Source organism: Sarcophilus harrisii, chromosome 3, assembly GCF_902635505.1.
Source record: "Sarcophilus harrisii chromosome 3, mSarHar1.11, whole genome shotgun sequence".
Classification (NCBI taxonomy): Eukaryota; Metazoa; Chordata; class Mammalia; order Dasyuromorphia; family Dasyuridae; genus Sarcophilus; species Sarcophilus harrisii.
Window position 1 is genome coordinate 400,844,017 of NC_045428.1, and position 26,630 is coordinate 400,870,646.

Below are 26,630 nucleotides of genomic sequence, written 5' to 3' on the forward strand. Positions count from 1 at the left end.
AATGGGAATAATAAAATACTTCTTTAGTATATTGTGAGGATAATTGGAAAGATAATATTTGTAAAATGTTTTTGCAAACCTTAAAGTGTTATGCAAAGGTGATTGATTATTAAGCAGCTTTTATATCCTCTACATGGATACTGCCTCTATTGGTAGAGAATACAATCCTTCTACCCCTTCGTAGATTATTAATATTGTTATTTATTATATTTATCTTATAACAAGATTATTAATGTTATTGTCACATTTTAACCTTTTAATAAATTTGAACTCCAGGCCCAGTATTCTATCCACTGTAATTTAATCCCCCTACCTCAACTATCTTTCTTTTCTAATCAAACCTCCACATAGCTGTCAAAGTGATTTTCCTAAAGCACAGGTCTGAACAAATTCCAGTAGGCCTCTACTGACACTAGGATCAAATATTACATCTTTAAATCATCCTTTTAAAATTTCTGCTTTATGTTTTATAACATAATTATTCATATAGTAGCACATCTATATGATTTACAAATATGTGAGTATATACAATACAGGGGTTAAATGTTCAAACTTTTTTACTGATGAAGATGTCCAGTCAAAAAAGTTTGGAAACTAGTGCCTTAGGCAACTCTCCTAAGAATATAAATTACAGATGAGCTGCCAATCTGTATTGGTGGAGGGTTTCATCATCCAGGAGTTCTCTACATCAAAGACATGGGAAATCTAGTCCCTGTGTCTCTCATTAATAAGGGCCAGATCTAGAATTCTAAACTAAGTCTTTGACTTCAAATCTCCTAAGTGCTCCTTGCACCAAAATACACTGTGTCTATTATTTCTCGGGTAGAAATGTACAGACAACCAAGGAAGCTATAGATTCACTGCCTGATTTAATTTAGTGTGCTTATAGTTTCTGGACCTTTGTAGTGAAAGCTATAGTTTTTCTAGTAAAATATCTATCCAGCACTTGGCATTTATTGACTGACTAGGCATTATATATATATTGCCTAATATATATTAGGCAAAAAAAAAAAATATATATATATATATATGTGTGTGTATGTATACACACACACACACACACACACACACACATACATTGCCTAATATGTATTAGGTAATCAATAGCATTGATTGACTTTATCTACACAATGACTATACTTTATAAATTTTCCATTATATCCCCAGTTTCAAGATTAAGAAATTATCTTGACTTTTGATTCTGAAAATATGGCCACTGTCTAATAATACACTTGTTTGGCAATTAAATACACACTGACTCTGACATACCCTGAATTGTTGAAGTTTCTCTATGTTGTACCCCTCCCCCTTAGATTATAAGCTTCTTGAGGACAGGATCTGTCTTACATTTACCAAGTAAGGTCCTCTTACAGAGTAAAGACTCAGAGAATGCTTACTGGTGTGGATAACTGCCATTCTAGGATTTTTTTAAAAGGCCATTGATAACACTGGAATTGCCTGTATAAACCCAGTGTGTAGGTCTTTTAAGGCAGCTCTCTCTACAGAGAAGCTAGAGATGGGAGCTACTGAATACAATTGTAAAAGTTAATGCTTCCAAGGCTTCCAAAGATCCACCCTTCATTTATTATGTTGCCCGGCCCAAATTTGTGCAAGCTGCATTAAAGATAACTTTATCTCTGAGTGGCTGCCCCAAGTAACCAGAGGCTATATAGTCTCTGCTCTGACATCAGAGGTTCACATAGATAATGGTGGACTATTGCTGGTAATCAAAGGTGACATATCTAAGTCACTTACTGCCCTAGGACAGGAAGAAGCTCAATTGCTCTGTAGACTTTATATTTGTGTCTGCCATACCTTTGCTTATTCAACCTAAAACTGTACAGAACCCTTTAGAAATAAATTTTCTCTCTTGTCCAGGCATCAAGAATATCAGGGTCAAGAGATTTATCTGATAACAAGTCACTTAACACTGATTTACTGATGTCATCAATGACAGTTCTGACTTCAGAGTCTATTTGTTACAATGCAGATTCATTCTCTGATAAATTGTCAGTAATGCTAGATTGATTCTGTAAAAGAACAATGAGTCATTCCTAGGCAACTATCTTTAAGCTGTCAGGGACAATTCATGTTCTCTAAAGTCTGAAAGTAGAGTTCTAAGCAAAATTCTCTCTGGAAGGTGCACTTAGTGCTGTGACTTGGAATCCTTTTTTGCATCACAAAGTCAAATGTAAAGGTAAGCAATACTAATGCTTATCTGTCCTCTGGTTTATATATATATATATATTGCTATCTACAGAGACATCTATAAAACTGGAACTTTCAAGAAGGTCAAAGAAAAACTTGGCAACTAGAAAATCAGGTATCTGACCCTTACGAGTTCAGAAGCAGGAAATGATTAAATGTTAAGATACCCATTAAGTTTTCTTTTAGAAAATTGGCAGCATTTGAGAAGCTTTGGCAGTTGGTAGAGGTGACTGAAATAACATCCATTTCTTCAGGACACTTTTCAGAACCAGGAATTCATTTTTTCTCTCAGTTTCTTTATTGGAAAGCTGATGGTTTCTGGGTTTTGAAATTTCTTAAATATTTTGTTCAATTAAAAAGTACTTATTATTATTCTCTCCTATTTCTTCCCTAACCCCATCCCTCAAATCTGAAGAAAAAGCAATTTGTGGGTTTTAAAAAGTGACTGACTTTTACAAAATTATTAGAGCAGAAAGGATTTATATTGAATAAGCAAAGCAAAGCCAGTAAGATAAATCATTCAGAGAATTACTAGTCCTGCACTCCATAAATACTCACTAGTGGCAATTATGGTTTTGATGTTCTTGTATAGAGTCAAGAGAGCTTTTCATATATTAATATGAAGACTCCCACTAACAGTTTAGGGGAGAGATAGGCCATAAGTATTGATAATTTTCTCTTTATAAGGGGAGAAACAAGAGACCCCATTGAAAAATCAATGACAGGAATAGAAGCACAATTCCTTACCCTCAATCTGCTGATCTAACAGCTCTTAGCAGCTTTCCATTTAAACTGTGGCTTTGAGCCTGTTTAAAATCAATGAATAATTTTACTGCTACTTTTTTTTCCTGGAAGGAAGTTCCTGGAAGAAATCTTCATAAAGATTAGTGAGTTTCTAATAAAAATATACAATATACATACTTTGGGTGTAGTCTTCATTATATGAACTACTTTGTCCTTAATCAGAGACACACCTATATTATGAAAGTGCAAGCTGCCAAGTTGTCAATACAAGAACTATATATAAACTGCAAGTTCAATTCTGGTATAATTTCAGTCACTGGAAACTGGGTTTGGTTCTAATATGTGCTTTATATTTATGAGGGATCTCTCTCCTCCTTTTTCTAGCTCTTGCTCTTCTACCTCATTCCCCTTGGTATTTTACTGTCTTCTAACACCCAATTTACAGTTATAGAGGAACGAGGTGGCACAATGGGTAGAGTGCCATGCCCAGAGTCAGAAAGACTCATCTTCCTGAGTTTAAATCTGGCCCTAGACATTAGCTGTATGCCCTGAGCAAGTCACAACCCTATTTGCCTCAGCTTCCTCATTTGTAAAATTACTTGGAAAAGACAAACGCAAATCATTCTAGTATTTTCACCCAAAAAAATCCCCAAATAGGGTCCCAAAGAGTCAGATACAACTTCAAACAACAATCACATTTCTTTTTTAAAATAAGAAAGTCTTTTAGTCTCTTGCTTTTAAGTAGCCAGAGATAATATATTTCTTATATCAAAATCTGTTACCACATCACAGGGACTTTTTACCTATCTGGAACTGTTATCTCATAACCCAAAACTCAGAGCCAAATCAGGATATAAAAAATTAAAGCCTTATTCAGAATCAGATTAAATAACAGGAAATTCATGCATTTTAAGCTCATACACTTTATTATATAATAATGCTTTCACAGGGCCTCACTCAGGCATTTTGCTCCTAACTTGCAATGATAACATTTTGGCCATCTGACTTATGAACCTGTAGTACATTGGTGATGACAAGGGATACAGCCCCATGACTTGGAATCCTGTTTTGCATCATAAAGTCAAATGTAAAGGTAAGCAACATAAATAATTATCTATCCTCTGGTATCTACACAGAGAAATTTATACACACACAAATACACAGACAATACCATATGGTCTTAGAGTTTCCCCAAATACTTTGGGTATATATTTATATAAAGTAAGTGCTCTGGACAATTAGTTATATGTAGGGGTGTCCAGTAGGCCTTAGTTCAGCTTTAAGTAACACAGAGCTACACATGTGTGTCTGTGTGTGTGTATATATATATATATATATATATATAGTTCTCAAAAGTATGTCTTGTGTATATATGTCTATATGTATACGTGTATAACAAAGTCAGCACCTAGTGCACATATATCAGTATATGAGGATGTACTACTACTCATATCCTGCTTTAGGAGTTTTTTTTTTTCTTTTCTTTTTTTTGGCTGAAGCAATAGGGATGAAGTGACTTGCCCAGCCAGGAAGTGTTAAGTGTCTGAGACCAGATTTGAACTCAGGTCCTCCTGACTTGAGGGCTGGTGCTCTCTCCAGTGAACCACCTAGATGAAAGTAGGAGTTTTCAATACAAATGACTGAGAAGCAAAAAGACAAAAGGGAAGAGATAAAAAAAAAAAAAAAAACATAAAAATGTGGTATATGATTATGATGGAATATTATTGTTCTATGGGAAATGGTGAGCAAGATGCTCTCAGAAAAAATCTGGAAAGCCCTCTATGAACTCAAGCAAAGTGGAATATACTATATACAAAGTAAGAGCAATGTTTTGGGATGATCAGCTGTAAATGACTTTGCTATTCTCAGCAATACAATGATTCATAACTACTCTAAGGATTTAGGATGAAAAATCCGAATCTATATCCAGAGAAGGAACTGATTGTCTGAATACAAATTGAAGCATAATCTCTCTCTTTCTTTTAGTAAATACAAACAGCCCCAAATTCCTGATTGGGCTTCTAAGGGTTTTGCTATATTTTAGCACAATAAGTTCAAAATTAAGATGTTGTGGGAGAAAAAATTCTATTATATAGATTCTCTTTTAAGAATGAAGGCAAGTTATACACCTTAGACAACATATCATTTTGAACACTTCTTAATCCAAAGTTTTATATCCCATTTCATGAGACTTTGATTTTTTGAAATGATAGATCAATAAAATCTGATTATTTTTGACAAATGAGTTAATCCTCCTGCCTTACAAGATAATACCTACTTATTTTCCTGGGTGGTCTCCTGTAGGCAATCCTTTATTCCCTCATAAAAAGAAGAATGTAATATAAAGGTGGGAAGTGACTGCACCCTGTCTTCTTTCTCAAGTTCCACCCCCTAGATAGGTTTTATTCTATTAATAGAAGCCCTCAATAGTCATGTTTGAACATGGTGCACAGGTAACCCTGAATTTACAAATATTATCTTCATACATCCAAGCATCTCAAAGAATCAATGTATGATACCAGATGTTGAATTTCTAGGGAGGAAAGGTACCAGGGATGGCAAATAGGGGATAGAGCAAAGACTGAGAGTCAGGGAATCCTGAGTTCAAATACAGCTTCAAGACACTGTGGTGTGACTCTATGCAAGTCACTATACCCCTTAGCTACTTCATTTCCTCTTCTATAAAATAGAAATAATAATAATAATAGCACCCACAAATAGGGAGTTTGAAAAGATCAGATGAGATATATATAAAATACTTAGTACCTGGAATATAGAAAGTGTTTAATACATGCATGTTTCTGATAAATATATAAATGCTTTGTATGATTTCACTTATCTAATTGACATATATTATTTTCCTTCTCAAGGGGGCAGGAAAGGGAGAATTTGGAACAAAAATTTTTAAATGAATGTTTAAAAAAATTTTAATTGGTCAATATTTTACAAAATAAATAAACACACACACACACACACACACACACATATATATATATATTATATATATATATTTGAAATTCATGCTTTCTCTTTCTTTCCTTCCTTCTCTTCCCAGTTCAAGTCCTAAATTTCACAAAGACTTTCCCCAGATTGCCAATGAGGAATAATCCCTCCCTACTCAATTGTTGCATGCATGCTGTAAGTCAACAGTGTAACGGCCCAAGAGCTCTTAAACTGGAATGATATGATATGTTTCACATATCTTGAGCTAAGTTTCTTTCCCACTCTATGAACCTTAGTTTCCTCATGCGTCAAACAAGGAGACTAAACTTCATTATCTCTAATAGCCAGACCTGGAAGTAGGGAAAATTTTATTCCTTAGCTCAACTCCAGCTTCAGATACTAAGCTGTGTGACTATGGGCAAGTCAATTAATTGTTTGCCTCAGTTTCCTCATCTGAAAAATGAACTGGAAAAGGAAATGGCAACCACTCTAGTAACTTTGTCAAGAAAACCCCAAATGGGGTCATGGAGAGTCAGACATGACTAAAAAGCAACTAAACAGAGATGTATATCACATTCTACCTTGAATTATAGTCCCTCAATATAAACTCCCTAACATAAGAAATAACTGCATTTCCCACCCCCACCCCCATTCTCTCTACCCAGTTTTGTACCCCAGCAGCAAGCATGGCTCTACTCAACAAGGCTTCAATAAGCATTTATTAAACTGAACTGGATCTGGGAACTTAAAAGGCAACTCTCAACGTAGGCTAGAGACTAAAAGACATCTCCCCTTGCATTCTCTTTAGAAGGGAATGAATCATTCCCATTTAAAATCAGCATGGGATTCAAAGCTTAAAAAAAAAATTTAAGCACTCATTTATAAGTAATTCTCCTGTCAAAACATTTTAAAATATCATCAGTCGGCTAAGTAGCCTACAGCAACCACTTTCCAAAAGAAAGCTTGATTCTTCTCATCTCCCGTATCATACACTGAGTCAATGCTGGGATGACAGAGAGAAAAGGAAGTTTGAAAAGGCCTTGATTTCTGCATAAGGCAGTAAGATGGTAGGAAGGAGTGAGCCCCTCTTGCTCAGTAACTGTCCCAGTAACTGTCCAAGATGGACAACTGGTTCAGGTTTTGGTTTGATGTCTGGGATGTAGCCAAAGCCAACTCAGGAAGGCCTTGCTTGGGCAGCCTACTCAATCAGGAGCACTGAGGATGATGATAAGTCAAAAAAGCCCTCTAGCTAAGAACTCTGCTTCTTCTTCAGTCAGAAAAGTATTCAGACTGGATGTGGAAATGTGTTCAGTAAACCCAACAAACCCTTCTAGAATTTAGGGGGAATATTGGGGAAAGGCCAATAGCAATAATGAGTTGTTTGATGTGGGAGTCAGGAAAAAGTAAATTTAAATTCTGCCTCAGATGCTTCATTTGATGGCAGATCATTTAATTCATGGCTATGTGACTCTTAAGCAAATCACTTAAGCTCTAGGCAATTCTAAGACTGAATTGCAGAAAAGGCACTTACTTGCAACTGGTAAAAGAAGTTTCACCATCTGAGAGTTCCCTATACTGATGAAATCAATGAAATCAGAATAAAATCAATTAGTAGTAGTAGTAGTAATAGCATTGTTAACCAATCTTCCAAAGCTCCAAATCAGTATTAATAAGAAAAATTCAAATCAAAACAACTCAGTAGTTTTATCTCATACCCAGAAATTTGGCAAAGATAACAAAAGGTAGGAAAAAGTTGTAGAAATAAACACTCACACATGCCTTTCTAGTGTAATTGTAAATTAGCATATTCATTCTGGAAAACAATTAAGAATCATGCAAATAATGTGGTTAAAATGTCCAAACTCTCTAACCCAGAGATTCTACTACTGGAAGATCACTGACAAAAAGAAAGGCTTCATAGTCACCAAAATATTTACAGCAACACATTTTGCGGTAGCAAATAACTGGAAACAAAGTAAATGCTCATTGATTGGGAAATGGTTCCACAGATTGTGGTTTATGGATGTAATGGAATGTATTATCACGCTGTTAGAAATAATGAATATGATATAGAGAACCATGCAAGGACTTACATGAATCAATGCAAAGTGTACAGTGACTACAACAATTTAAACGCAAAGAACAACCACCACATAACAATGAACAAGGAAAAGTCATGAAATTATAAAGAACGAGTGTGGGTTCAAAGAAGAGGAATCTGAAGATGATTCTATCTCAAACACATGCTTTTCTGAAGTGGGATCCAGAGATGTGAACCACTGCATATAAAATCAAATCTTTTCAATGAGTTGATCGGTTTTGCTGACATCTTTTCTCTTCTCCTTTAAAAAGAAAAAATTGCATGTTATAGGAAAGGCTCTCCAGAAGGAGGAGGAAGGACACAGGGGAAATCTCAGAGATATTAAAAAAAAAATCAATAAAATCTATTTAAAAACAACCAATCTGGCTTTGCAACCATTAGCTAATAGTGTCAAATATTTTTGTTCAGCTTAGTAAGACTGGAGGCCCCAAAGTTATACAATGGCAAGTAGATCTTTCACCTGAACTTTGTATTTTCCTCAATATACAGCTAATAAGCATTTGTTGAGTTGATTACTGTCATCAATTTTCTCCATTTTCAGACAAAATGTGGCCAATTTCTGATTCTACAACTCATTCATTACCTATGTGAACTAGGGTAACAAAATTCATCTCTTTAACCCTCAGTTTCCCCATCTGTAAAACAAATGGGTAGGTAACACTTTAAATCTGGGATTTTGTGAAATGCAGAAAATATTGTTCTTCAGTTACTTCTGATTCTTCATGACTTTGTGAATCATACTATCCATGGAGTTTTCTGGACAAAGGTACTAGAGTGGTGCACAATTTCCTTCTCCAGTGGATTTAGTTAAACAGAAATTAAATGTCTTACCCAAGGTCATATAGCTAGTCTAAGTCTGGATTTGAATTCAGATCTTCCTGACTCCAGGCCCAGCACTATCTTGAATGAATCACTTATCTGCCTCAGAAATAGCACTGCCTAACAGCATCATTCCATGTATTGTTTTCTTTATCATCTATATCATTAAGTACCTTGTTTGCATAAATAAAAATTCAAAATGGTATGTCCTTGTGCTTCACTGTTCAGCACATATTTTCTAAACCTGATACAAAAAAAATTAATTAAAGCATTATTCTTGGCATATGAAATTAGGCATACTAACCCCATATGAAAAGGCAAGAATTCTATTGTAGAAATATTGTAATTGGGAATAATGAAAACACAAGTAGAGAGAGTAAGGCAAATGTGTAAAACTTCATATCACAGGATCACAATGGATGGCCAAACCATGGAAATATGTCACAGAATGGAAAGCAAAACAGAACAACCACCAAAAAACTATTAAATAAAATGGACTAATACAGATAGCCCTGAAGGAAGCTAGAGGGGAAAAAATGTTTAAACAAAGAAAGAATGTGCCATCCATACCAGTGAGAGTTATTACCTACTGGGACTAGCTGTTGCCAAATTTGGGCATTCTCTGTGCAATGTGCTTACTTTTGAACTTTCACCTGTAAATATGCTCCTGGTATATCAAAACCTCCACTAGAACCTGGCACCTGGGAGTGCAATGTGAAACAAGTCTGAGCCTCTACAGATTGAGCAAACTTCAAGAGGCATTTTGGTATATAAACAGATAGATCAAATTGGGCTTTTAGGGACAGCTTTTGTTCCCACTCTAGTAAAATTCCAACAAGTGCCTACTATGTACAAGAAGGATATGAAAGGAGCAGTCAATAGCATTTCAGCTGTCTAGGAATTTACAATTTAGTAGGGAGACAAAAGACAGGCACTATTAAAAACAACAATACTTTATCAATAAATATTTAATGAACACCTACTACATACAAGGTACTGTACTGATTATTGCAGAATACATTACCCCTATTTATCTGTTATATTACATCTATTGCAGAGGATACACTTTGCCTTTAATATAATAAAGAATTTCTTAATAACCTGGGGATTGTGAACTTGTCTCTGCCTCCCCCAATTTTGGTAAGTGTATTTCAAAATAATTGATTTTTCTTTGTAATCCTATGTATTTTATTTTACATATTTAAAAACATTATTGTGAAAAAGGGACCACAAGCTTCACTAGATTGCCAAAGGAATCCATGAGAAAAAATAAAGTAAGAGTGAGTCTTTGGTGCAAAGGAAAAGAGGTCTCAATCTGGCCTATTACTTACTACCAATGCAAGAGAAAGAGTGGTAGATTTGGAATCCAAGGACTTATGTCCAAATTTCGGCACTGCAACTTAATACTCAATACTTCTGTGATTTCAGGCAAATCACTCATGCCTCTGAGCCCAAGTTTCTTTATCTAAAAAATGCAGAAGAGATGATCTCCAAAATTCTTTTGAGCTCTAAATCTACAATCCTAAGTAATTAATTATATTTTTTTCTGGACTTCAGATTCTTCAACTATAAAGTAAAAAGATAGAATCTCTTTGGGGAATTTGTGATTATATGCAATGACATATTAAAGCAGTCTGGTGATCTTAAAAAGTTACTTACTAGCTATATGACCCTGAACAAGTCATTTAATTACTGTCTACCTCAGTTTCCCCATCTGCAAAATGAGGTTAATAATAGCATCTGCCTCCCAAAGGCTATTTTTTATTGTTTAGTGGATTAGTTGTGTCTGACTCTTCCCAATCCCATTTGGGGTTTTCTTAGCAAAGATACTAGAATGGTTTGTCATTTTCTTCTCCAGCTCACTTTACAGATAAGGAAACTGAGGCAAAAAGGGTTAAGTGACTTGCCCAAGGTCATACAGCTAGTTAGTGTTTGAGGTCAGATTTAAACTCAGATCTTCCTGACTATACAACCAGCATTCTATCCTCAGAGCCACCTAGCAACTATCTGAAGCTGAATTTGAACTCAGGTTTTCCTGGTTGCTCCATCTATACCAACAACAAATCCAAGAAAGTTCTGAGGATCAAATGAGATATTATATGCAATATAATTAACGCAGTGCCCAGCACATGATAGGTGCTATTCGGCTAAATTATTATTATTATTATTTTATAAGCTCAAGTTCCATAGGTTCACAAACAGCATCTTCAGAAGAAAGATTCCAGTAGCACAGAGGACTATGAAAATGCCATGTACCTCATCCTGTTACCACGTGGTTTTTATTTCTTCTACTAGGAAGGCTCTCTATACATCTACACTGTTTGGATATTATAAAGTATACAATATTTTGACATGTTAAAAATCATCTTAAATTTTTATGAATCAGTATCTGAACAACTGTGGGAGGCAGATACTCAGTTCATGCATAAACTTATTTGTTGGCTTCTCAAAAATATTTTAGAGTTTCTATTTCAATAAAAAAATGTGGTTTATTCATTTTTTGAAGAATGATTACCTTGAGGTGTATAATTTAAAGAATAAAATAATTTGAATAATAATAAAAATACTCAATTTTTTTCTAAATTTATGATTTAATCAGGGTAAAATGATCCTGATAGAAGTTCTACCCATATCTTTGCAGAGAAAACCCAGTCACATACAGTATGAGTCAGTAGCAAGATTTTAACCTTTAATCCGTTTTATGCCAATGTGCTTCCCATCTGCTGTTAATTATTAACATGATGACGTGAATAAAGATATAAAATTTCTGATTCCTTCAGTTTAAGGCAATGTATTAATTATCAAGTGTGAAGTCATGTGGTATTGATGATCAAAGGAACCCTGGGAAGTCAAAAAAATTTTTTTAAATAACAATTATTAATGTAGCCGAAAGAACATTGGACATTGAGTCAGAAGAAGCAGGCTGTAGCCTTGACTTGGTCACTAGCTTATCAGATTTCTTCAACTGTAAAATGATGGGATTGTGCTAAATCAGAAACTTTTAACCTTTCTTAATCTATGACTCATGCTCCTGTATAATCTCAAAGACATATCCCTTCCATTTTAATCAGTTCTTTCAAGTAACCTCTTTAGCGGCCACCTCATTTATTATGTAATAGGATACAGTGTAATATGTACAAAGAGCTGATTACATGTACCCTTCAGAACAGAGGTTTACACAGCTCTCCTAGTAATAAATAAAGTAGCAATCAATATGATGCAGTTAAGAGGATAGCAGAATTGGAGAGAATCAGCTGAAATACAAAAAATAATAATAATAATAATAACTATAGGGTTTTTTGTTTTTTGGTTTTTTTTTTACTACTAGTTCCCAATTCCATAAACTTGCTTTAAGGCAATCAATCCATAAATACAATGGGGACTGCATCTTTCTGGGTTCATTTGAAATTGATAATTTATTTTAGTTTACAAGTGAAACAGTATAGATTTGGATCACATTCTCAGGAAAAAAGAGTGACACTAAGAGAATTTAATTATAGAACTATTACGTTCCTAGAAGTTTAGATATAATATAATCATTTCCATGGTCATGTTTCTCTTCCCCTATTTCAAGCACACATTTCTTATCTTTCTCATTTTCTAAGGATGGGTTACCATGGCACTTTTTCCATTGCTACAAATTACCTGCTTCTACTCCATTTCCCATCATGTTATAGGGTTCTCCTACAATGAAAGAGATCTCAACCCCATGTGTTTGGCCATGACCATAAACCCTGTGGTAGTTAATTTTAACCTTAACCCAGAGATTGTGACAGAAGTTATTGGTAGAACTGGAGGCTGTAGCCATGGAACCAAGGGAAAAGGTAAGACAAGACTTTTGTTTTTCCTCAAAATGCTCTGTTAGCATTTATGAGAATAAGGGAAGAACTACAAATCAGTTCATCAATAAGCATTTATTAAGTATGTACGATGTACCCAAAGAGTTATTAAACCAAATATATCCTTTGACCCAACAATACCACTACTAAATCTATTTCCAAAGATGATTAGGGGAAAGGGAAAGAACCTTTATGAACTAAGATGTTTATAGAATCTCTCTTTGTGGTGACAAAGAACTGGAAATTGTAGGGATGGCTGTCAATTGGAGAATGGCTGAACTGTGGTGTATACTTGTGATAGAATACTACTATGCAACAAAAAATGATGATGTTAGAAAAACATTAAAACATACACGTGAAATAATGAAGAATGAAAGGAATAAAACCAAGAAAACAGTGTACATATTAACAACAATATTGTTTTAAGAACAACTTTGAGCAACTAAGTTATTCTATTATAAATTAAATCGAGATTAAATATAAAGGACCTATCAAGAAAGATGCTATTTGCATCCAGAGAAATAAACGAAAATATAAGTATGTACAGAATAAGTTTACAAATATAAATAAACAAATAGATATTATTTGTATCTCTAGGGCAGGGGTAGGGAATACAGAAGAAAAACGGAAAAAAAAACTTATATGATAATCATGTTATTTATTTGGAAGAAACAGTAAATTGTATATAATAGATTTATAGTTTCATGTGCAATCATCTTTTTTATTATACTATGTTATTGAAATGTATCTTTTATTCCCCAAATTAAAAATATATTTTTAAAAGTATGTACTGGGCTTTTCTAGATGTCAAAGATACAAGAAAAAAAAATGAAACCCTCTGCCCTCAATGAGTTTACATTCTATCAAAACTACAACAACATTGCATTATCAACTAAATGGTAGAAAGATATTAACTCTACGGTAAAACCTATTTAGATTAAGTTACAAAAGATAAGAAAACATTCAGTATAGGCTAGGTACATGTTTAAAATGTCCATTTTTTTCTGGCAATTGCCTAGAATTCCCAAAAATTCACAACCCCCATATATTCTATCATAAACCACAGGCATATCCATTATACCTCTTTTTGTACCATGCCCTTGTTAGGCTTTTAGTCTATTGGGATTTTCTGAATAAAAGACAAGAAGTTTTATCATAAGTGCTAATTACAACTAAGCAAAAGGGAACATTTTAAGAAGGATGTATATGACAGGAAGTCTTCAAATTCTTGATATGATCCCAAGAGATTGTGGTCCATGATATTTCTGGTTAAGATACTAGGTGATAAAATAGATAAAGGGTCAAGCTTTAAGTTAGGAACAACTGGATTCAAATCCTGCCTCTGACACCAAAGTGTGCAATCCCTGGAGAAATCACACAAACCCTAGCTATTTCATATTAATCCATCAAGTCAGATGTGCAGATTATAATCTGCAAAGGGGAGGGAAAGGAGAGGAGTCTCCATCCTGAGACTCTCTATACAGAATTTCTTGATAAAATGCAAATTCCTCGAAGTCTGTCTTTTTATCTCCAATGCTTAATATATAGTGCTTAGTACACAGGAGGTACTTAATAAATGCTCACCAATTTATCTTTCATGTATTCACTTTTGCTTCATGGATGGACTTACAATCTTTTAGAAGACTTGAAAATTTAAAACACTATTTTTAATGAAAACTAGGAAGACATACATTTCAAAAGACTTGCATTTGAAATGAAGTTTATACTAAGAATTGAGGCTACAGTCACAACAGATATTAGTTATTATTCAAAAACAAAGCACAAGCATTAACTAAGAACTTTATTATTCATCACATCATTAGCTTTTCAAACATGTTTCTTTCCAAACATTGCTGTTTATTTACTTCCCTTATCAAGACTTAGAAAAAAACAGTAGCATGAATATGTCTTAAATTATAGTTGAAAAGGCATTCAAACAAGCATTTTCTAGGGATTATTCCTAAGGGCTATTGTGTGAGGCATTATTTTTCACACAATCCAACAAGGGTGGCTACTATGTTTGTGCATATAGGTATATGTATGTACATATATATGCATATACACACATAAGCTTTAAAAAGTAACTAAAAACTGCACAAAATTATCTAACATGTATTTCAACATATTTTACATGTACTGAACTACCTGCCAGCTAGGGGAAGAAGTGGGGGGAAGAAGGGAAAATTTTGCAACAAAAGGTTATGCAAGGATCAATGTTGGAAAAATTACCCATGCATATGTTTTGTAAATAAAAAGTTTTAATATAAAAAAACTGCACAAAGTTTTCTGGAACATCATTGTTTGTGTGTTTGGAATTTAGCCTGATAATGATGATAATAAAGTATCTACAAGCCATAGATGCCAAAATCTCAAAGGTATCATTCACTAGCAATGCTCTAAAATACACACAAGTACACACACAGATATTATTTTTCTCGACACTCTCACAGGACAAATGTTTTCTCTACTTTTTATCTGAGGGTTAAGGGAGGAAGAAATTACATTTTAGAGAAGATCTGTTAAAACTGAAATGAGAAACTGGACTGACGGCTGCATGCTCTAGCTGATCATTTTACTCTCACAAATGTCAACTTTCTGACCTGGTAAACTGACTATGAATTGTTGTGCCGGGTTTTTCTACACAGAGGAGCCAAACAGGAGAAGATAATTAGATAGTCATCAGTCCAGTTACTAATTTGAAAGAAAACTGTGTTTGTAAGAAATTCATCTAACTTGTCCCTATTTGGGACTGATTAATAATTAGCTGCTTTTCATTTTCACTCTTTCTCTATATATTGTTATTCACTTGCATTTTTGTTTTCTTTCTCAGGTTTTTTCTTCCTTCTTGATCTGATTTTTCTTTTGCAGCAAGATAACTGTATAAATAGGTATGCATATATTGGATTTAATATATTTTAACATATTTAACATGTATTGGATTACCTGCCATCTAGGGGAGGGGATGGAGAGGAGGGGAAAATTCAAAACAGAAGGTTTTGCAAGGGTCAGTGTTGAAAAATTGCCCGTGTATATGTTCTGTAAATAAAAAGCTATAATAAAAAAAAGAAAATTTAAAAATTAGATGCTTTTAATTAATTCCAAGCAATTACCGTTTACCTTTAAATGCCAGTTTCATGATAAATGTTACTTGTTTTTATTGGGAAAAGTGTTTCAAAACCTCTATATATCTCCCAACTGTAGGAAGTTTCAACATTTCTTTAGTGACTAAATTGAGCTCGGTAGTAGACAGACATTAGAATAAAATATAATGAATCAAACAAAATGGGGAAATTTAATTTTTATCAGTCTTCTAGAATAACTGCACTAGCTTGCAAATGACTTATTGTGCCTCCCAGAGGGGGAAAAGGGACTTTTCTGACATAGGGCTGAGAAGGCATGGCAACCAGGGAAGAAAAATGACAGCTGGTATTCTTTATTAAGAATTCTGCTAGGCCACAGTACAGTTCCTCTCCATGGGAGTTCCACCTTCATGATAATGGGAAAATCTAAAAACTTCATCACAACACAACTCTATCCATTCATCTTCTTTCTTCCAAATTAGTCTTCAGTGCAGAAAACAAACCAAATGATACTAATTCCCATTATTAATGATTATCAAATTCTACAAGACATTTTTCTTCTACTTTTTTCGTGGTATTTGCTACAGAATATCTTATTCCGATGGACCTGCACCTTGCGGTTTTGCTGAAAAGTGACAAAATTTTCAGCCACACTACGAAGACCATCTACAAAAGGGCACACATGTTGACAGAGGTAATACTCACACCAAAGAAAATCAGAGATCCTGCAAGTGTTTAAGTCAAGATTGTAGAATAGGACCTTAAAAAGGAGAAAATGGGTCTTTAAAAATGACCAAACCCCAAACAGAATACAGTAATGGTTGTGTCTACATAATTAACACTGAGATAAATGGTATGAATTTATAATTGTCATCATTGCCATCCCTTCAAACATCTATCTTCCCCTCCAACCAATCCAAAAAGCAGGGAGAAAAAGGAAAATAAGGTACACTAATCTGTAATAGTGGGCTTTGGTGCCTACAACGAATTACTGTAATGAATCCAGACAACTATTGTACTGAGGGAAGCTACAAAGGATATGCCGTGCCCAAGGCTGCTTATCCTCCCAGATATCCTTGAGGTTTAAGTGTAATAACCAAGCCACAGCTGTTTGATGCTCTTACATGGATTTCATCAAGTATACCTCATGATACTCTGGGCTTAATTTATTTAAATGAGTAATCACTTATTCAGGGTCTACTATATGCCAGGCACTGTGCTAAACATTGGTACTATAAATCCATCACTCACACTGAAAAAACAAAGTAGATAAAGAATAGAATTGTCCAAATCAATTGTGCAAACATGCAGGTGAATTTACAATCCACTGAGTTAGTCCAGTATTACACACATACTTAAAGGTAATTCAGATAAGACAACATGCTTAGTGCAGAAGAGAGAGTAGTTGGGCTTTATCAGCTTTGGGAAATTTCTGTATTTTTTATTTATTCTGATCACTGCTTTGAAAAGATCATTCTGGTATTTAAAGATGGGGCTTTTAACACTCAATAATGATAAAAGACTATGGATCAGAGGACAGTATTATCTACAATCTATACTATAGGTGCCTCAAAGACATTACATTTTCATGACTCTGGGGTCCCCTCTACCCCTCCAGGCTATCATCCTAAACCTTCTCCTATCTCATTAGTCTACTGATCTACTTTAACTCTCTAATGAACTGATTCCTATTAGGCTAAATAATTCAAGCTAAGTGTAGTTAAAATAGTTAGGAAAATACTATTTTATTCTATCCTCACTAACTTGGTTCTTCACTATTAAGGTTTAGGGTTCCAGCCCTTTGAAGATGCCCTAGCCCAACAAAATATCGGCTGCATTCACAGGCTCTTCCTGAACACTAATCTGATCCCCACTTGGTTTTGAGAGGCGAAATTATTATAATGGGAAAAAAAGCTGTCTTGGCTCAGGTCTGTGGGCTTTAGGCTGGACAAAGACAAGAGTCTGGCCCTTTAAACACTAACCTTTGGTACAATTTAATAGATCAAACTATCTAACTGGGGAACCAAATACAAGAAAACCTGACAAATTTTTGTCAAGTCTAAAAGTCATCCTTCTCCTGCTCCCACTTTTTTTTTTAACTAAGGCAAAAATAAATAACACATTATAATTACATCAGAAATCAAGAAGTAGCATATAGGAAGGACCCCTACCCTATCCCCCCCATTGGAAAAGAAAACAGTGATAGTGGGAAAGAAAGAAGGCAAACCCTCAAAAGGAGAAGAAATCCAAAATTGCCAAGTACAGAGACTCTTTTCATGTCTTCAACTGTCTAGATATTTTGCCTTCCAGCCATAGATTCATTTCTTACCAGAAGAGCTAATAAAGATGAATCATAGGCTTGAAGGCATTTTGCCAATGTCATCAAGTCCATCCCTCTGACTCCAGGAAAGACAACTCCTTAAACACTAAAGGAGGATTACAGACTTTAAGACATTATTTCAACTTACTTAAATTCTATGGTCAAATATAAGCCTCTAGAAACAAGAAATTCTTTTGTAAAAAACCCTCTAAGTTACTTAAAGCAGCTTTACAGTACCCAAAGCATTAGGCACACGTAGCACACATAGTTCCAAATATAGTACTCAAATATAGCACTCTTCTGTTTTTAAAAAGCTTAAATATAGCATTTAATGGTATTCATAAGTAAGTTCTCACAAACACAGTTCTCATGGTCAAAAACACAAACCTAATCAAGGTTTCCAAATTTCAAAAAGGCACCTTGATATAGTGGATAAAACTGGTCTTGAAGTTGGGAAGACTAGCCTATAACATATACTGGCAGGATCATTCCCCCCTCGTATTCCAAGTCCCTTAAACTATTATTATCTATTCTGATAAAATCTGTTTTTAAATGCACCCTTATTCACAGAATAATAGAATTCAAACTGCACGAGATCATCTAGTCCAAAACCTCATTTTACATATTTAGAAACTAAAGCAATCATAAAGAGAAGAACTTGTCTAGGATAACAGAGGCATTAAGTTACAAGGCTGGATCTGAACCCGCATCTCTTAAATCTAAATCAGAACTTTTTCTACTTTATTATTGCCCATCATCATTCTGTTGTAAGACTTAGAAAATTCATCTAAGCAAATTATTGACAACAACCAATTCAATACATAAATTTATATGTCACAGCAGAACATTCACCAGGGGAAATACATTAACACTTAAAACAAATTCTACCTACTCTCATGGAGCTTAGCAGGAGGAAATAACATCAATACTCAGATAATTTTATCTTATGTTTTTATTAAAGCATAAATGCAGGGGCACAGTGGATAGAGCACTAGCCCTTAAGTCAGGAGGGCCTGAGTTCAAATCTGTTGTCAGACACTTAACACTTATTAGCTGTATGACCTTGGGCAAGTCACTTAACCCCAATTGCCTCCAAAAAAAAAACAAAAAACAAAAATGCATTAGGGAGATGCAAAACAAAAATGCTATGTGGGGTCCTAGGTTATTATCAATAATAGGATGGAAAAGACTTGACAGAGGAATGATATTTGAATGAGTCTCAAAGGCTTGGTCAGGGAGAAAAGAAAGTAGTTTTATTTAGCTGGGGTGTAGAGTGTATAAAGACAAAGAGTTATATAAAATAAAGCTGGTTGGTTGGGCCTTCGTTCTCAAAGAGGACCAAAATAACATCACCATGTAAGTTAGTGTGGCTGATCTGACCAATACAAGGTCAGAAAGCTTTGTCACAGAATCGGGCATAAATAGTCCATATGTACATCTGGGATGGATTCTCTAAACTTTGTGTATCTAATGTTTCTTTACTTATTCTTATTTCACATCAGTAAATAACTCAATTCCACTTTGCTCACAGAGTATAGCACATTATAAATAAAAAATAAAACTAGTAAGGCGGGGTGGGACCAGTTAATGGAGAGCCTTCAATGTCAGGCAATGGAATTTTGACTAGGTAGGCTCATTAAACCTTAATACCACTTAAAACCACTAAGACAACCTTTTAAGTCAATATTAAACCTAAAAAAGCCTAAGCATTACTTCATCCATTCAACAAATATTTGATGAATCCTAGCAATATGCAAGACACTAAATGGGACATTTACAAAGTTTAAGACAATAGTCTCTGCCCTCAGGGAGTTGACAATCCAACATCTTGTTGTTTTGTATATCATAAATGTAGATGATGAATTACTGCCCAGAGCCCTAAAATATTACTGGACTCTCTGGGTAAATGTGGTAAGAATGCAAAGGAAGTTAACTAATCTAACTATCCGGACTGGACGAAAAACTTTCATTGAATAGATTGTGATATCTCACAGAATAGCACAGATAGCAGAATACCTAACCCTTAAAATTACTCTAAAAATATGTATTTTAGTCAAGAGTTGCTCATGGAAAAAGGTGCTAAACCCAGAATTGATGAGCCTCATTGGAGTGATAGTAGAGTGGTTCCAGTGGACCCAAATGGTCTTTATTTGGTCTTCAAAAGCCCATCTATTAAAACCACTATTTTCTTAGTGATGGTGGATGACTATAACTCGAAGAACACTATGATCTCAAAATTACTAATGATACAAAGAGAAATGTAAAAACACCTGGCACGCCTAAGCAGGCTGTAACGTGTTACCAACAATGACTTATGTAGAAGAAATTATGTCAAAAGACATTACCAAGGAAATGACTGGAAAAGGAAGTGGTCCAATTGTGTAACAAGGATGACGGACAACAGATAGACCTCCCAAATAGTACACTGTAACCCAGAGATAAAAGAATAAGAGGAAAGTCTCTAGCCATTGAGCAGATTTTCCAAGATTTTTTGGAAAAATGGACAAAGATCACAAAGAAATGGCATACTGGGATATTTACTTTATTCTCCAGATAAAAAGTCTATCTAAGTATGAATAGATTGAATGATTATTAAAAAGTAATTGGATCAATTTGACTCAATTGTAAACAGTACAATTTTAAGAAGACAAAAACCTCAAGTTCTAGTTCTGCCATTTCTAAGTGGGTAATACTAAGCAAATAATTTGTTTGGTTCTCAGTTTTCACATAGGCAAAATTACAGGATCAATGCAAATTTCTAAAATCCCTTCCAGGTCTACAAGGTTAAATCACACACCTCTTTTATGCCCTTCCTCACACCTCTTTTCATATTCTTCTTTTCTCATCTCTTGCCTTTTCTCTCTAACGAGGGGGTAAGAGCTGACTTGTGACAAAAAGTTAATATTTATAAAATAGTTTATGATTTGCAAAATGCCTTTATACATATTATCTTATTTGATTCTTGCCATAACCCTGTGAAAGCAGTTGCTATTTATTATTATTCTTTTAGGGAAGAAGAAACACCTAATAAATGACTGAGAAAGGCATTCAAAAAAATCTGTAAGTTTTTATTTTACACCACTAAGCTAAAGACCAAAATCCCTTTTATTTTCCATTCTTGCAGTCCTCAATTTTTAAAAAGCACTACATAAGAAGACTAAGTCTGAGCCTGGAGTAGAAAGGGTAAAGAAATTTTTATCAACCTATCTAAATTCCAAAACAGAATCCACTGATCCTGCAGCATCAATCTAAAAACTGCCAACAAAGCGTTCACTGTAATACTCAGAACAAGAAAGTTTATACCTCTACCTACATATTGTCTAGGAACTGGCAAAAAATAAGAGGAAGAAGAAACCTAAAACATGGAACTTAATCTGGAAAAGCTCATGTTTTATGATTACATCTAAAGGATCCCCAACAATTAGACCCCATAGAGACCACCTGGCCCCATCAGGATTTTGTTAACACTAGTGATATCAGTAATGGAAACAGAATATTTTTCAATATAATTCTATTTAAGGCTCTAACTAAAAATCAGATCTTTTTCTTTTTGCATGCCCACTTGTTCAACATTTGGAATTTATGATAATTCAATCACTACCTACTTTTGAAATTCAGGCAATACATTTTCACTCTGGTTCACATCTTACTGGATGGCCTCTCAGAGTTATCATCTCATGATGGGATAGAGCTTATAAAATTAGGCTTGCTCTGTCACAGGTGCATTTCCTTTGGCTGCTTCCCCTTCATTTCCCTTTAGTCCTCTATTTCTTTTTGTTATGTTGACTTAAGAATAACTTGGTTTCATCATTTGCAAAATAAAGATGCTCCCCCAAAATTACTACTAGATATAGCAATCCAAGCAGCTTGCCCTTGCTAAGACCAAAAGATGGTTCTGCATCCCTTAGTGAGTAATTAATTTTGTAGGACTATTGCAAAATGGTATGATTTTCTTTATTAGATAAAAAAATGAATTAACTTCCAGGCCTTAAAATCCTAATATATCCACAGCTCTGAATGTAAAAAAAAAAAAAGTGAGTAGTTTTCATAAGCAGATCCTATTATTTCCTTTTTAGGCACTCTAGGAATCAGACACTTTCTCACCTTCTCGTCCTTTCAGGTCAGCTTCTAAGAAGTACATTCCTTGGACTTAGCTGCTTCTCACTTCATTATAAGATAAGAACTTTGTATTTTTAACCCTAACAGGAATCCGAACAAATCAAAGAATTTCAGATCCTTTTTTTACTTCCCTAGAATCATTTCACCTTGTTGATCATCCCCTACTTTAGAATAGTTTCCTCCGACCACTTCTTAGTGTCCTTCCAATCATTCTCTGCCTGCTTCACAAATATGACTAATCCCTAAATCTCTATCCTAGACCCTCTTTTTTCTTTACAATCTTCCTTATCAACTTTATTTATCCAAGTGGATTCAATTATCAAGTCTAAGCACATGATTCCTAGATTTCTAGGCCCAATCTATCCTTTTTGTTCCACAGGTGACTGCCTGTTAAACTTGTTCATTCTTTTTTTTTTTTAATTTTTTAAAATTTTTTTTTTAATTTAATAGCCTTTTATTTACAGGTTATATGCATGGGTAACTTTACAGCATTAACAATTGCCAAACCTCTTGTTCCAATTTTTCACCTCTTACCCCTCATCCTCTCCCCCACATGGCAAGATGACCAGTAGATGTTAAATATATTAAAATATAAATTAGATACACAAAAGTATACATGACCAAACCATTATTTTGCTGTACAAAAAGAATCAGACTCTGAAATATTGTTAAACTTGTTCATTTTCTAAGTACCACTAACTCCTCACTCAGTATATACCCAGATCTGTCCCTTCTTTGACTTTATCGTGTCTCTTAATATTAACATCCTTTCAGTCCAAAACCTCAGAATCACTTTTTTTCTCTTTGTTTTTTCTCTTTTACCCCTCTCCTTTCACCTAATTGGTTGCCAATTTGTTGCTTCTACTTTCAAAATATTTTTAAATGGTCTCCAATTAACACTCCCACTATTCAAGTTCAAGCTCTCATTCTTTATCACTAAGCAGTTCCCCATTTCATCAAGCCCTATGGATTCTCAACATTTCCCCAAGGTACTCTCCATATTTGGAACTCACTTTTTTTCTCATCTATTACTCTTTTTTGAGGCCTACCTTAGACACCATAGCCATCATAAAAACCTTCCTTGATCTTGCTCCCCCAGTGGAAAAAAGTGATTTCTTTCTCCTCCAATTTCCCTAGAGTACTTTGTCCTATCTCTTCTTTGCTTTTTATCATTCTACTTTGCATTCCATTTAAGTGTCCACGTTGAAGACTGAATTCCTAGAGAGTTGTAACTGATTTTGGTTTTGTCTCAATTTCCATAATATTTCCAGAACTGCCATGTCTTTGGCAGACATTTATTAAATATAGGTTGAATAGAATTCTCTAATAATTCGGGGCAATTAATGAAAATGGAAGATATCCGTGACTAATAATTAACTGACTTAATTATCAAATTTGAAAAAGGGTTATTTAGGGAATCCTTATTCCAATGTTTTCTGCAATTTGTCTTGATTAAGAATTTTTAGGTGTCAGCAAATTTGCCACGAATTTTGTTAGGAAAAAAGTCACCCATACATTATTTGTTTACAGAGGCTGGAAGGTCGGAGATTAGCAGGGACCATTAAGGCCCCAAATCTACATACAGATAAACACTTTTACATAATCATGCCCTTTGGAGACTCAGAGCTCTACAAGGTGAACCAGCTAGGTCAAACTGTATTTTTTTTTTTTCAGATTTGAAACTTAACAGGAAGTTCTACAGGAGTTGAGCAGTGGTGTCCGAATCCCTCAGACCTCCACTCAGTTAAAATGCTTTGGCTCCACTAACAGGTGTAACAGAAAAATGGCATTCTGAGCAGCCTCTTTAAAGAGTCAGCCCCAAACGAGTATTTTTGCAAACTACGATTTTGTTATCTTAAGTCATTAAGTTCTTCCTTCGTTCTCTTACAAGGTTACGATTCCATGGACCTCTCCTAGGGAGACGGTTCCGTCCAGGAAACATCATTATGTTTTTTTCGGTCTGTAGGTTCAGGAACGGCTTCTATTCAACTAAAAGCCTTGGGGGCCGGGGAAACACCCTTTTGTGGTTTCTTTCCTTTTTCTTCCCCCACCCTCCAAGCCCAGATCAAGAATGCAACAACAAAATGAGCACAACCAAACCCTTCCCCCCAAAAAAAAGTTTTTAAAATTCTCTCCAGCAGTATGTTAAAAAAAAAAAAAAAAAAGCCGCCTCGCATTGATTTCCAATAAGCCGGATCATATGGGAAGCAACATTTTGTTACATTTTCTTAGAAAGAACGAAAGAGAAGACAGAGTGGGCCAACGAAGCCACCACTCTTCCCTAGGCTTGGCTGGAGACAGTGATGGGGGAGGGGGCATGTCCCTTTTCCACACTTTATTTCCAAGAGACTGAGCCCGGATCGGACTTTTGCTTTAACCTCTGGAGGGAGGCGGGGAGACCAGTGAAACGGAGCAGGGGGGTTTGAGGCTTTGCCGGGGGCCACAATAGTGGCGCGCTGGGAGGTAAGAGAGGAAAAGAACATAGCCCACTTCAGTTTCATAGCTTGTTTTGTCAGATGATCTATTCCCGCTAACAGGTGGTTGGTTAACTCCGCCTTTAAAAAAAATGTTTTTTAAAGACTTCATTCTGGCCCCTCAGGGAAAGTACCATCTCCTCCTCACAAGACTCGCACAGACCTTAAGGGTAAACCACAGGAAACACAAAAACGGACTGCAAACTCGTGTCTTCCACCAGTGGCCCCGAATTCATCAGCTCAGAGGGAGACCCAGAGCTCTGGGTTGCAATTCTCTTCCCGTGTGCACGCATGCACACACACAAGTACACACACGTGGGCTTGTAAGAAGAATCTGAAGCCCTCAGATACAACTTTCTCCTTGCGCGCGCATACAACACACATACAAAGGTGAACCTCTGAGAGAAGACTCGGCTCTCTCCGATGCAACTTTCGCCCTGCACACGCACACACACACACACACATATACACGAAAGTGAGTGTGTGTTTGGGAGGGAGACCCGCATCTCTCTAACAGTTTTCTCTTCATGGAACAGCCAAGATGAATCTCTGAAAAGACTCTTGCAAAAAACCTCAAGAGGGAAGTAAACTCTCCAGACTGGCAATGGGGAGAGAATAGAGATAGGAGATGAAAGTTGGAGATCAGTGAAGTGCTGCTGCTGCCGCCTTCGCCGCCTGGGCACTTGCCCGATACAGGAGAGGACCTCCCTTCTTCTTTAGATTCCGCCGCCGCCCCCAGAGGAAGGGGGTCCGTGCGGAGAAGTCCCGAGACAAGGGGCAGCGCATTTAGCACTGGCTAGTGCCGCTCCCCCACCGCAACCCTCTGGAGTCTCCAGTCCCATCTAAGGAGCAAGCTAGGAGGGACCTGCTCAGCCGCAGGGCAGAGCTGCTACGGGTGGGGCGAAGAGGAGGACCGGCTGCCGCGCAGTGGTGGGGACGTGCTCGGATCTCCTCAAAAGAGCCGCCTCCAGGGCACGAGCAGGCAGAGGCGGAGGGAGGGGAGAGGAGAAGATGGGAGGAGGGTAGGGCAGGGTTGGGCAGGGCTGGAATGGTGGTGAAGGGCGAGGGGGATTGGGGGAGGGAAGGACACCACGGGCTGAGAACTTACAGCCTCTTGTCCTGCGGATGTAGCTGCCAGTGCATGGCCAGGGAGAATCCAAAGAGACTCTCGGGATCCCCGATCTTGCGGATCACGTTTTCTTCCCGGGTGTCCAAGTTAAAGGCGGCGCAGAAACGGAGCAGCAGACACGCCGACAGGTAGAAAAGGAGCTCCAGCTGCCCAGAAGCCGCCATCGGCAATTACGGTGGGGCAGGGAAGGGAAAGGAGAAAGGGACCTGCTGCTGCTGCTGCTGCTGCTGCTGCTGCTGCTGCCGCCGCCGCTTCTGCTATTGCTTCTGCTGCTGCTGCTGCCGCCACTAGCACCTTCTCCTTCTCTGGTTTAGCTTCCCTGCCCCACCCCCCCGGGACTAGCAGTACTCCCTGTCCAGATTCTCTCCCTCGCAGCCCGCTCTCGAACAGCTGAAAGAGCCCGTTGTTCTCAGGAGACTAGCAGGCGTTTTATCAAGTGACGAAGGAAGCCGGGCCCCGCCTCTCCCCCCACCCCTCCTGTACTCTCACTCCTCCCTGGGCCAGGCCGGCCGGCTCTCCCCGCCCAACCTGTACCTTCTCCGGCCAGAGCCGCGTTAGTCTGCTCTTTAGGGCGTCTCACCCAGCCCCCCTCCCTCAGCCCAGGCAAGAACGCCGGTCCTGGAAAAGGTTTTTGCTCTGAAAGTCGCTCATTCTGGATCCAACTCATTCATTTCGACACGTGGCTCGCCATCCCTGGTTTACCTGTTTCCGTAAACTCCAGGTGTGAAAGAAGGGCGAGTTCTGCATTGCACTGGTGGCCCAAGTGGAATCCTTTGGACCAGGAAGAGGCCTGCAAAGTTATCTAGTCCACCTTAACAGTTGCTAGACTACCCTGCCCGTTATCCAGGATGTCA

The 26,630-nt window shown here is 36.5% G+C and overlaps 1 protein-coding gene across 2 annotated transcripts in view; it reads right to left on the reverse strand.

Annotated features, from left to right (window-relative positions):
• ITGA6 (integrin subunit alpha 6) overlaps nt 1-26,258 on the reverse strand; it is a 101,576-nt gene extending 75,318 nt beyond the window's left edge. Inside the window, exon 1 of one of the 2 annotated variants that reach the window (XM_003763957.4) lies at nt 25,756-26,257. In XM_003763957.4, the coding sequence (XP_003764005.1) occupies nt 25,756-25,940 (185 nt within the window). In that variant the 5' untranslated portion in view covers nt 25,941-26,257. Of the gene's footprint in view, nt 1-25,755 lie in introns of both variants that reach the window. The other variant, XM_023499286.2, reaches the window with a different exon arrangement.
• Nucleotides 26,259-26,630: the final 372 nt, after the last annotated feature.